At 37.8% G+C, this 13,593-nt stretch overlaps 1 protein-coding gene and 1 long non-coding RNA gene across 2 annotated transcripts; one reads left to right on the top strand and one right to left on the bottom strand.

Annotated features, from left to right (window-relative positions):
- Window positions 1–273: 273 nt before the first annotated feature.
- On the bottom strand, window positions 274–1,455 carry LOC108618174 (uncharacterized). Its single transcript, XM_089474346.1, has 2 exons — window positions 1,309–1,455; window positions 274–1,175 (listed from the first exon to the last, which is right to left on the bottom strand). The coding sequence occupies exon 2, from the start codon at window positions 1,141–1,143 to the stop codon at window positions 562–564; it is 582 nt and encodes a 193-aa protein (XP_089330472.1). The 5' UTR covers window positions 1,144–1,175; window positions 1,309–1,455; the 3' UTR covers window positions 274–561.
- Window positions 1,456–2,402: 947 nt separating this feature from the next.
- LOC149267962 (uncharacterized) lies at window positions 2,403–6,403 on the top strand. The gene is made up of 3 exons (XR_016271062.1): window positions 2,403–2,618; window positions 2,691–4,936; window positions 5,632–6,403. It is a non-coding gene; the product is annotated as an uncharacterized LOC149267962 (long non-coding RNA).
- The last annotated feature ends 7,190 nt before the right edge of the window (window positions 6,404–13,593 follow it).

The following is a 13,593-nucleotide window of genomic DNA, read 5'->3' as shown; positions in this document are numbered from 1 at the left end:
AAACGAATTCGTATATACGACGCTCGCTCATGATAATGATGCTGATAATGATCGTCAAGACGATGATGATGACGATGAGCTTAGTGCTAAGTGCTGATCACATGTCTTATTGATGACATCCTGTCCAACTGTGGACTGTATTCGATAAGGCTGAAAAGATGATAGTTGCAACAGATCCGGAAATGCCCCAAAAGCTCAAACTGCAAATGCAATTCCGGCTGATAGTCCGAATCAATGGACTTGTACACAATAATAATAATAAACAAATAGATCATTTACAATTTACGTAATTTAATTTATATTCCTTCATATGTTGAGTATCCTTCATATTTTAAGTATCCTTCTAGCTATGTATGTATTGTATTGTATATTAACTTGTTCATGAAAACCTTTGTAAATGTGAAAATAAACAATTTGTGGAGTAACAAATGAAAACTAATTAAAATCAGGAAGCAGGCCAGGATTTGATTGTTGACTAAAATATATCTAAAGATTTTGACTAGAGAAGTTGATGCGATTGCTATCGCTATCGTCAGCTCTTCCTCTGTATTGAACTGTCGGCTAAGCATCGCTATTGGCCTTGGACTTGCCATTGAGCATTTCCTGCTTCAGCTCCAGATAGCTCTCCAGTACGACATCGTTTTTGCGCTTCTCGGTGTTTAGCTCCCAGGACAGACGCACTAGCTCATTGGCCAGCTGCTCTGGGTCGTTGGTCAGTTGGAGCACCTCCTCGGTGCTGGAGCAGTTGCGAAGCGATTGACGCATGTTGTTGGCTGGTATGGGCTGCTTGAATGGCAGCCTTATCTCCTGGGCATAGTTGGGCGGCTTGATGATCAGCTGCTTCAGCATCTGGGCGTATTCCTGATGCCGCAGCTTGCGCTGATCCAGCTCATTGATCCGGGAACGCACATTCTCCAGCTCGACCATGCGCTGTACTGGCTCCGGTGACTCCAGCTTGGTGTCGCTCTCCACGGCCTGGGCGAGCTGAGCGGCCGCCGAGATCTTTGTGGGTCTCTCTCCCTCGTCATCGTCGTTGCTATTGTGTTCATTATTGTACTGGCGTATGGTGAAGCGTTGCGACAGCATGTAGGCGCTGCGCATTGACTGCATCCAGGGCTGTGATAACTTAACTAGCGTAAACATCGCGAAACTTTAACTAGAAAATTTTGCACTTGCTATCCAAAAAGGCAGAATAAAATTACATCAAATTTCGAGAAAACACGAAAAACACAAAAACACAATAAAAGAAAAAAAAAATAAAAAAAAAATACTTAGAGATTTGTTGAAAAATTATGAAATGCTTATTACCTAAATGTAGGAACGAAACTGAAAATATTTCGAGCCAGGAGCCAGAAGCTAAACTTTTCGATTTCCATGGCCAACTTAGGGAAAACCAAATGAAAAGAATAGAGCAGGAAAAATGTTGATGACTAAGTGAATTTCTCAGCTAATTGACAGCTGTTGATAATCCCTGAACAATCGATAGCAATTTTACTTTTTATCGATAGCAACTGAAACAAAATTATGAAATCCAAATGAATGTTTTATTTTCTCAAGGCTAAGCTCGTTTTTTATATAATTAATTTATTCTCTCTCCCTTTGATCCAATTTAACAGTGTTCACAAAATAGTGTATTATCGATCATTATATAGACTTTCAGCCATATGGGCCAAAGTGCGGAGTTTGTCGTGCCTGTTGGCAACGCACGCCATATGAACATTATTCCAACAGCCCCCCATGCCGCAACGATCCTGCACATTATTCATCACACAGCAACTGGAGGGGGGTGCTGAGCCATAGGCAGAGGCAGAGGCAAAGGCGGAGGCGGAGGGGAATCGAAGCGAGCTTGAGCCTGAACAACTTCATCAGGCTGCAGCACATTTTCGCTATTTTCACATATTCGATGAAAAATTATTTATACGTCTTTGTTTTATTTCTTTTTATTTTATTTTATTTTTTTTTTTGCTTTACATAAATAGGAATGGGCAGTCCCATTGGCTGGCTGGCTGGCTGGTTGGCTGGTTGGTTGGTTGGTTGGTTGGGCTGCCAATTCGTTTCAACAGGCAAAAGTCGTCGCCGTTGCCTTGTCGTCATTTTGATTGATTTGAATGTTACGTTGAGTGCGCGACGCTGGCAGCGCAGCTCGCAATGTGACTGATGATTGATGGACTTAAGACCAAGTCACAGTTGCTCCCCTCTCAACCCTCGGCGCCCAGCTCAATGCACCCTGTTCCGGTGGGCAGCCAGCGTGACCCTCGAACTCTCTTTTGCCAAGGTGCCAACACACAAAAAAATATACAAAAATCAAAATAAACCAAAAAAAAAAAAAAAAAAAAAAAAAAATGATAAAGAAAATGTTATGCAAGCAAGGCATATAAAAAAAACTTTTCTTATTATTAGGAGCGACTAATTCAACTAAGAGCCAAGCAAAAAAAAAAACCGAAAAAATGTAATTTCCAGGACTTGACAGGCATATGTCAAGTTCGACGACATGCAAATATTTAATAAAAAAAAAAAAAGGAAAAGAAACCAGAAAAAATGTTTCAGGCAGACAAACGACGTGTCCCAGGGCAAGTGGAAATTAGTATAGATTCAATTCAAGTAGAGGACAGCTAAGAGTAAATCGTATAGTATATCATATGCTTTCTTTGATGGTAAATATGAAACTGTTATGTATGAAATCTGAGCAGAGCGGAGGACTTGCAGCCAGCACAGAATAAACATGAAGGTATTCAGGTAAAGGAAGCTAAGACTTTCGAGCTGGATCGCAGCAATTGAAGACCCCATCAACGCCTATGTGGCGAACGGTATTATGAATCCAGTGGAGTGCAACCTACGCAGCGGTAAGTGGCAAGTGAATGTGGCAAGTTTTGTTATACTTTTAGCTGCTCGAGCTGGAACCCTTGCGGCTTGTGACAGCTGAACATCAAGGCGAGCACAGGACGGGCCAAGTTGCAGTCTGAGCTAAAGCCAAAGCCAAAGCCAAAGCTAAAGCCAAAACCCGAGCCGGGCCCACAATCGCTACCAAGCTACCAAGTTGACCCAGTGAACTTTCTCGCGCTCTCGCAGCCTCGGTCAGAGTTAGAGTCGCTGGTTAAGTAAATTTTATTTTCCAAAAGCATTTTTCCGTGTGTGGGAGCGTAAATCTTGCACTCACACAAATGCCGGATGTGGTTGCGTAGAGACGTGGCTCCCAGCTACCTTAGTCGTAGCCCTCTCCCCACCCCGGGCCGTTCCCTCTGTCGCACTGCGCCTCGACTGGGCAAACGCGCAACTTTCTGTTTGCTCAGCAGCGACAGCATTAAAATAATAACAATAATAGTATAAAATACTAAGTAAAAATGCCCACTTCCGAGTGCCCAAGTTGAGGCCTCAGCCCAAAGCCGATGTCGGTATCAACTGCCGGGTATCCACTGTAGCACATCATTACTCCACTTCTGCCACAATTAAAAAATAAGCGTCAGCTCTGCCCCGATATGATATGGCATACTCCTACTAGACATGCCATAGAGTCGATTGCCTTAGTGAATGTCTTCTCCATTTCTGATACTCTGCTTGGGATTAGTTCAAGAGCTCAATTCTTAAATAGAATTATCTTTATACTGATGGGCAGAGACACATATGTTGATTTACTGAAGATGTACTATCGACATCGTAAAATAACGGTACATATTAGACTGAAAACTATATATGAGAGAATCTTGAATCCTAATTTACTATACATTATCTTATTGTATACATTAGTTATCTGTATAACGCTCTTCATACAAATTTTACTAAATATTATATATAAAAGGGTCCATATGAGTTGTTATTTTACCTAGCCCCCTCTAAGTTTCAAATATACCTTACTTACCATACCTTATTTATACCTTACATTTACTTGCACATATCCCTTCCACATATTCATATAGGTTAATCAATAAACTGCATATCTCTCTTATAATTTCTATACATACCATATCATATATATTCCCTGATCTTCAAAAGAGCATTTCATATTCGGTTTCATCTGCTCCCTCTCTCAGTTTCTTAGTTATTCTTGGAGTCTTTTCCATGTTATTCAATTTATTTAATGTTATTTATTTATTTGTTTGTTTCTTTTTTACTGTTCATGTATTTAACTACTTTTTCCCCACATTGTTGTTCTTTCGTTTGGGTTTTCCTCTTAGCTTTTGAGTCTGTTTAATGTCAACTTCCGGAGCACAGATCTGTAATCTGTTCAATATATATAAGCATGTGCATCTGTATGGGAGAGGTTAGGAGAGAAGGGAATAATTCAATATGTGTGGCATATAATTACTTTTCACTGGGAACCGACTCAAGTTTTTTTTATACTTTTGTATTGTGCGAGTAATTCGTGGGTCGCTTAACTGACAATTTTTGTTGTTGTTTTTTTTCTCCACTTTTTTTGTTTTGTGGGGAAACACTTAAAGAAACGCTGGCACGCAATGCAGCCAACTTCAAGTTGCAGCCACACACACACACACGCCCCCCGCCCAGTCAGACAGACAAAATAAAAACAAAATTGGTGTATATAAACTTACGTAACCAAAGCTTTGACTAGCAGATGACGGCAATGCCAACTCCTTACGGTCTATAAAAGGATTCAATATAGAAATTAATGCAGACCGTTCAGTTATGCAAAATAATAAAGCGAAACGAAAGGAAAAACGCGAAATGAATTACGATAAGCTGCAGGCAGCAACAGTCATAAACAACAACAATAATAACAGTAACAACAACAGCAGCCATATCAAAGACGCCAGTCGGCTGGGGCCAAGGGGCAAGCGCCAAAGAAAACCCACTAAAGGGGGCGAAAAATTGCACCAAAATTAATAAGGAAAAAATGCAAAGACGTGAGACGTAAGAACATCTTAGACAATGTTCGAAGGTGATGACAATAGCAACAGCGAAATGCACTACATAAACGAGAGTTAGTATTAGTATTAGTATTAGTATTAGTATTAGTATTAGTATTAGTATTAGTATTAGTATTAGTATTAGTATTAGTATTAGTATTAGTATTAGTATTAGTATTAGTATTAGTATTAGTATTAGTATTAGTATTAGTATTAGTATTAGTATTAGTATTAGTATTAGTATTAGTATTAGTATTAGTATTAGTATTAGTATTAGTATTAGTATTAGTATTAGTATTAGTATTAGTATTAGTATTAGTATTAGTATTAGTATTAGTATTAGTATTAGTATTAGTATTAGTATTAGTATTAGTATTAGTATTAGTATTAGTATAGTATAGTAGTATTAGTATTAGTATAGTATTAGTATTAGTATTAGTATTAGTATTAGTATTAGTATTAGTATTAGTATTAGTATTAGTATTAGTATTAGTATAGTATTAGTATTAGTATTAGTATAGTATTAGTATTAGTATTAGTATTAGTATTAGTATTAGTATTAGTATTAGTATTAGTATTAGTATTAGTATTAGATTAGTATTTAGTATTAGTATTAGTATTAGTATTAGTATTAGTATTAGTATTAGTATTAGTATTAGTATTAGTATTAGTATTAGTATTAGTATTAGTATTAGTATTAGTATTAGTATTAGTATTAGTGCAAAGCTTTTGTTCAATTCCCTCATAACTCTTCTCTTCTCTTAAATAGACTCAAATGCCTTCGATTTTGCATTGTAGCGCTCCAGCCAATGGGTAAAAGTAAAAAATTATTGAAAGTTTATGAAAAGAAAAACTGAAACAACAACACAAGCCAGCAACAATAAAAGGAATTACAGTAAATGGTTGCCGGTGTTTGGCTGCGGCCGCAGTTTTTAACAACAGCAACAGTCAAAGCAGCGGGGCGTGGGTTGGGGTTTGGGGTTGCTGAGAGGATGAGGACGGCGTCAACATTGTTGGGCGGCATGTGGCAGCCTTTGATTTTCGTAACGTCTTGAGGAAAAGCTGAATAAAAAAAAATAGAAAAAAAGGATACAAAAATTTTATTGTTACACCAGAAAAATAACAACAGCTTGCTGAGGCGGTGGTAGTGGCACGAACGGGGCCAGAGGCAGGAGCAGGTTCAGGCGACGGCCGCGATGACGGCTGCAGGGCGTCGCATTTTGGCTACGTTTCCGTTTCCGCCAAAAGTCGAAGTCGAAGTCGCGGCATATCGAAGGCGATTACCCAACGCAAAGTCAAGACGAACCGAACGGCAAAAAAAAAAAAAAAAACAAGAAACTGAAAGAAAAACTGTATAAAAACCGACCCGAGCTCCACATCCCACTCCCCGGCCAACCGAACCCAAATGCGAACCGGTTAACAGCCAAAGGGAAATTATAATAATTTTTGCGTGCTGGACAGCAGCAGCTGCCGTTAGTCCAAGCCAGGGGGCGGGGCAATGCCTTGTTTAAAAATGTACACACCGAAAAAAAAAAAAAAAAACCGAATACCGTAAAAAGTCGCTGTTTACTTTTTTTTTTAATAATGCAAAACGGCGACAAAGAAAAATTGCCAAGGCAAAGAAATCGAAGCAGGCGAAACGTTAAAATTGAACAGTGCAGAGTGGGAGTTAGATTGCGTATGTGTGTGTAAGAGGGAGAGAGAGATAGAGAGAGCAAAAAGGGTGCACAAGGCAAATGCAAACAAAGCAAACAATTTCTATTTCATGTCTACCTGTCCCTTTCACTCCTTCTTAGCCTTTGCTGTGCTTTCTTTGCCTTGTGGCTGACCAGGGCATCTGGCCGGCAAGGGTAACGCAGGGGGGGGGGGGGAGGAGTGGACTGCTGCTACAATTTACAATTTTTATTACCCAATTTCTGCGAGTCAAATTAAAAATTAATTATATACACGACAGCCACAACAACAACAATGCAACAGCAAAAGCAAACAGTGAGCGAAAAAAATCTTTTGATTTTTTTGACGACTTTTTGTTCCATTGCTGCTGCTGCTACTGTTGTTGTTGTTGTTGTTGTTGTTGTTGTTGTCGTTATTATTATAGTCGTTCGAAATAATTCAATTAAATGACGCCACACGCAGGGGTCGGGAGGAGTGCGGTGCGTTATGGCTTTCGGGTTTTTAGCTCAGCTTCTCTGGTCCAAGGAGTCGTGGCGGGGGCTGGCATTGCTTAGGGGTAGCCCAAGGGGAGAGGTTAGTAGTCTTGATGATATTGTTAGCTGCCAGTTGAAATATACGACGCAATTAAAAACTTCCTGATTAAAACGCAAAACAAACAGAACTGAACCGTATGGAATTATGTCGAATATATGCACACACACACACACACACACACACACATGCACACGCACACACACATACTGCATACATACATACATACGATCATTTTGAAAGGCAAGATCACAAAATTTCAATTAAGATCAGTCCAAGCACGACTTGACTCGGCCAGCTGGATGAGTAAGTGAATGTGAATTCGACTTTATTTGAATTGAATTTATGATGCAATTTAAATGTGCCTAACCCCACCTCTCACGCCCCTACTTAACGGAAACAAATATATGTGTATAAAAGAAACGAAAATAAGCTCGACTTATTGCAATCAAAATCTCGCATTCCAGCCAGGGAAATTCCACAGCAATTTATGCCGGCTGATCAGATCAAGACTGAAATGATATATATATATATATGTATTTGCTTATATATACATATATATGTATATTGATATTATTAGATAAGACTAGCTAAAGCTCGCTCTAATTAAGCGTAGCTAAGCTAAGACGTTTGTTGTGATTTATAACATAATCAGCATATAGAGAACAATTGATCGATAACTATTATAGTTTAATATTATCAGATGAAAATCTCAATATGAATAAACTTGAAAACACCAATAAATAAAATTCAAAAGAAATCAATCGATAATTATCGTTTTACATTAGTATTATCAGGTAATCCACGTCGGATCTGAGATAAGTTCAGTTGATTAATTGGCTAGCTGTGATGAAAGAGCTCTGATAGATAGGATATAGACATGATCTGTATACATGTAAGTTGATATAATATTGTATAAAGCTTATCGATAGTTATCGATTTATTGATTGCTGACCAATTTGCCATTAAAATAAAATTAATTTACTTAGCCAAGCTAGGCTTTTCTAATAAATAATGAATTGATACATTGAATAAAAAACAGAAATTGTAAAAATCTATCGATTTTTCCCTATTTATCATAACAAAAACACATAAATCGATATTTATCAATAGCATTATTTTGTTATGCTATTTATTTGTTACATGTTATATCAATATTCAATCCCGTTTCTATCTAAGGAACACAAACTTTTTACCCAAGTCAAAACAATATATGGCTGATCCATTGATTCGATTACATTCCGTAAATCCAAATTCGCACACACTATAAATTCTGTTTGCTGCTTGAATATGAGGGGGCAATTAATTAAATAAAACCAGTCAACGCTTCAAATAAAAAGAACTTATATAACGAATTAAATTTAAAACAGGTAATTGAACCAGGTACTTCCTTCCACCTATTAAGTCTGGCCGCTCGCATAGGGAAAGGGAGATGCTTAGAAAGCTCTGCCGCTGTCCGGACATACATACATATTTATCTACCTGTAATTTATAGTGAGCTTGGTTATAATACACATACGATACGATAAGTAGTGACGTCTCCTTTACCCCCGCTCACCTGCTGTGTGTATGTGTGTGAAACTAAAGCAAGTCTTGAAATTAATCATTACCAAGTAATGCAATAATAATAAAATATTATTATTAACAACCAGTTTTCAGTTATTATTATGATTACTGTTTTGTTAGCTGTCAACTTTGGATTTGTTGTTGTTATTGTTGTTCTTGTTGTTGTTTATTTAATTTTTTTTTTTTTTGGCTGTTTCTTTCTTTCTCTGTGCGCCTGAGATTTGAACTAAAACGTATAGTCCAATAAAATACAGTGTATAGAGAGAGTTTTCGTACCGTTAATTGAAATGCAGAAATCGAGTTTGTTAGAACTGGAATATAAAATGGAATGCTTTTAATAGTAATTTTCTTCATCTTCATCTTTATTTATTTAGCATTCGACATCTCGACGTCGAACCCAGTTTTTGTAATCCTTCTGATTGATTGATTTAAATATCCCGTCGATTTCTCGTTTCCAGACTTTTCCAGCAGACATTTCTCAGACTGTCTCACCTATCGAATTTTCCACCCGTCTGCATGCTTTTGGCGGCGACTATGTTAAGTGCGCTTAGCTGCTTTAGCTTTGACTTGGTCGTTGTCGTTGTCGACAGTTTATGACAACAATTAAGTAATTTTTTAAATACTCTCCGAGCTGGCTGACTGACTAACGCTTGGCAACATGAAATAAAGCAAATATGAATCTTATGTGCACGTCTATATGCCAACAGCACACACACACACACACAGACAGAGAGACACACTAGGTATACATATACAGGTATGTACTTACCTGTCTTATTACTCAACCAATGCAAGGCAAGACAGCAGCGAGAGAGAGAGAGAGAGAGAGACAGAGAGACAAAGAGAGGGAGGGAGACCGAGTGAGAGAGACGAACAACAACAATACATGCAATAAAACTGCCAAAAATATACGTTAATTACCTTTAAAGGTTTTTCAAATTAAACTCGTTAAATTATTAATGTTGTGTGTTGAAGCGAGACGGCAATAGCCGAGCAACAGCAATCCGAGAGTTGACGGAGCGGACTGGAGGGGGGGGGGGGGGGGGGGGGGGGGGGCTACTCTATAGGGTCTGCGCGCATATATAACGTGTGAAGTTAATTAAATCTCAGTACACGTTTATTACAAAATATTATATTTGTTCACACGGACCAAGAGACCAAAACTATGTACTTATGAAAACCTTTATAAAACAAACCAAGAAATAAGAAAAAAAAAAGTTTTTTTTATGACAGTTGTCAGATTTTTTGAATAACGAACACACAAGATATGATCAAAGATTGTGGAAATACAAATTATCGCTTGAACTCGTTTTTCAATGCCTAAAATATGTTTTAGAAGGAATTTTATGTAGGCATGTATCATCGTAGGAATTACAGTAAAGGCTCGATGTGCTGGATTTTTAATGTTCATCAGAATTGGAGCATGGGCTCAATCTCACTGTTTCTATAGATGACTCATCTGGAGAAAGAGTTGAAGCTTGGTCTTATGAATCACAATCATAGCCAATTTTCTCTTGAATTATCGATAACTTTACGTGCATGAATAATCTGTCTAAATCATCTTGATTATTTAGAGAAGTTCGAATACAGAATTTTTGTATACATGTAAGTGTAGTTTGTAAAGCTTAGCTTAAATAGTTGGCATATTTTCAGTGTCAAAAAGTGAAACCCTGAAAATCCAAAAAGTGATTTCCTTAATTATCGATTAATTTCCTAACTTTTTATATTGATTTTTAGTTTTATAAGTATTTTTTTGAATATTTCCTAAAATACTTTTAATAAACCAGGCAAATCTATCAATATTTCGGCTAGCAAAGCCGAATATACTACTATAAGAATAATATATTTTCTCGCTAGTTATAAGCTACCTATGCATATCGTTAGTCTTTGACATTTTCCTATAACTTAAACTGGTCAGCGGCAACCCCAATAGAAGCAGCACAAGTATATGCAGGTATACCTATGCATATATAAATAGGTATACAAATTTTTGTTACGAAACAGCTAAAGGGAGTTACGTATGGGATAGACTGGCTGGGGAGAGGGTGCTAGGCTGATGTTACACATGCACCACTGACATATGAATATTATTAATAAATGAATTGCATGTTAACAATAAAAGTTAAGAGCGCTGCCTGAAAACAAAAGGCATAACTGAGAAAAGCTCGTGGCACGGAAAATGAAAAGCAGCTGAAAAGTAGTGAAAATGACGACGACTTGCTCCTGCCCCCTTTCTCTCTCTCTCTCTCTCTTTTTCCCTCTCTCTGTGTGGACTTGGGTTCCGCTCAGTTTTCGGTTTCGGTATCAGGTTAAAACGACAACAACAACAACAAAAACCGCGAATAGTTGGTAATAATAATGAACGGAGCGAATGAAACGTTTTTGGCTTTGCCAGTTTGGCTGTGGCGCGTACCGAAAGAAGGAAAAAAAATGGAAAAAAAAAGAAGTAGATTAATATCTCCCTCGAGTCCTTTTAGTCAAGTTTATACCATATACAAAGTCATACGAACATACATATATACTAAATATATGTATATAGCAACATACATGCGACTGTGTGCATGTGTATGTGTGTCCCATGAGTGTCTGTGTAGCTTTGCATATGAATTGTATGCGTTTCACATGCCCGTTGCCCAGCGTCGCACAGTGGGTCCAAACACGAAGGCCATTCGAGATAAATACTCATAAGGAATTGACTTTGTATTCTAGATAATGAAGCCATCGATAATGAATATCGAACAGTTTGTATATTGAAAACTTAAAACTATTGTATAGCTAATGCATAGACTTTATAATAGATCATTGAATCAATAATCAATCACAAAATTAGTAGCATTTTAATAGCTGATATCATAAACTGTTCATGATGGGTTAAGTACAGTCGAGTCTTGATCATTTGCACCCTCCTAATTAAAATATCGGGATAAATCGATAAATCTATCCCCTTGAAAAAAATCGGTATCGATAATTCTCAATAGTTTGAGTTTCTGTGTAATCTCGACGGTTTATACAGTTTGTCTTCTTCCCGCTGATCGATAAATAGCACCCTAATATATATAATAATAATATAGAGTTTAAATATTATTATGTGACTTCAAATATATTATTATTATTTATTCAGCATTTATTATATAAATATTTATACAACTATCGATATGATTTATCGACGATCAATGGCTAGCAAAATATTCAACTGTCTAGTAGCATTAGCTATACTACTTCTAATATACTATGTGTAAATCTAAATAAATAAATATAAATAATATGATTTTATTGATCAAATCTTAAACTGTACTAGCAGTAGCTATACTACATTTCAAGTGTTATCGTTCAGAAAACATTAAACTTATCGATAACATATACTCAATGATATACTTGCCAGCTGTTTACTAGTTTAGACTCTCTACTTTTATTTTCAAATAAATCACGCAATTAAATTTCATCTTTCGATAGCTTCGGAACTTCGTTCAACGATTTATCAACATGTACTTACGATCATTTTGAGATTATACATATATTCTCTGAGCCAATCGATGTGCCACTGTGGCAGCAGCATCGCGAGCGTTACTGTTGCTGTTGTTGTTGTTGCTGTTGCCCCGTCGCGGCTAAATTTGGCCTTTTTAACAAAGGTAACGAATGGGTTTTCACATGCAATGCGCGACGGGCCGAGGCAGCGGCGCTTTCGTCATATATTGGCGCTATATGCAAACATACATGTGTGTGTGTGTGTGTGTGTAGTTATGTACCTGCCCATTATCGTTAGCATTTGTTGTTGTTGTTATTGTTAGTATATACATATAAAAAATGCCGCACAGCCGTCGTTGACTTTATTCGTTCTATTCGCTTTCGTATTCGTTTTAAATGAAAATTAATTTATGCGAATCGATAAGGCTCACACACACACACACACACACACACAGATATACATACACACGCACACACGCCGCGCTTGGGGTATTTAGTTTTACTGCCCTCTGGTTTCACTAGCGGCCGCTAGATGGCGCCCCACCCTTTGCGCTTCGATTTGGCCCGTATGTCAACCCTTCGAGCGATCAACCCTTCAACCCCGCCACATGTGTGCGTGTCCCGTTCGAGAGCTGCCGACCATTTTTTCGTTGTTGCTGTTGTTCTTGTTGTTGTTGTTGTTTCTGTTTTTTGGTTAGTCACTGGTCAGCCGAACAGTTAATTGAAGTCATTTTTCTAGCGCTCGTTTGGCCATCCAGTTGACTTGGCCAACGCCACGGCTGGCCGTTGCCTAATGCCACCAATTGGTCATGTGCACTTTGCCTATTGAAAGGTGATAACAAGCCAACCCCCTTTGCCTTTGCCTTTGCCTTTGCCTTTGGCCGTGCCAGGCCGGGGGTGTGCGCTAGCCACACACAAGTGTTAAATGGGGTTAAGTTAAAGGTGCGTTGTTCATGTTGCCAATTGATGTCTATTGTTGCCGTTGTCGTTGTCGCTGTCCCTGTTGTTGCTGTTGTTGTTGTTGTTGCTCTACTTGCGGCAAGAATTCGAAGCGATAAAAGCAGTTGAGGCGACGCGTGAAGCGATATATAACACATATTTGAAATATAGAACAAAACTGATTTCTGAAATGGAATTACTTATGATAATTAAGCAGGGGTAGCAGAAGGTGGAATAATATACATATATTGAATAAAACTTAAAGCACAAATATCAGTTCTATTTGTTGCACTCCATTTGATAGCTACATTTGTTAAATACCTGACTTTAGGCTATTCTACTTCAGTTTATGGCAAAGATCTCTGGTTAGGCTTAAGCTACAAAGAATCCCTAAAGTAATTGAAATCATAAATAAATTCTAAGCTAGAAAATGTAGTCGACATACCCCTCTCTGCAGCTATGCAGCCACAGAGTATAGAGGTAATTATTGTGGGGCTTGTGGAGCAAGAGTTGAGCAAGTTGAGGCGTTATCGTTGGCACGTTGATCGCAGCTTCG

Source organism: Drosophila arizonae, chromosome X (assembly GCF_054131065.1).
Source record: "Drosophila arizonae isolate 15081-1271.41 chromosome X, UAZ_ARI_1.0, whole genome shotgun sequence".
Classification (NCBI taxonomy): Eukaryota; Metazoa; Arthropoda; class Insecta; order Diptera; family Drosophilidae; genus Drosophila; species Drosophila arizonae.
The sequence above is the reverse complement of the archived record's forward strand: the minus strand, read 5'-3'. Positions and strand labels throughout refer to the sequence as shown.

Bases quoted from the DNA above. Each gene is read 5' to 3' on its own strand.
- LOC108618174 (XM_089474346.1), bottom strand. From the start codon at position 1,143: ATGTTTACGCTAGTTAAGTTATCACAGCCCTGGATGCAGTCAATGCGC.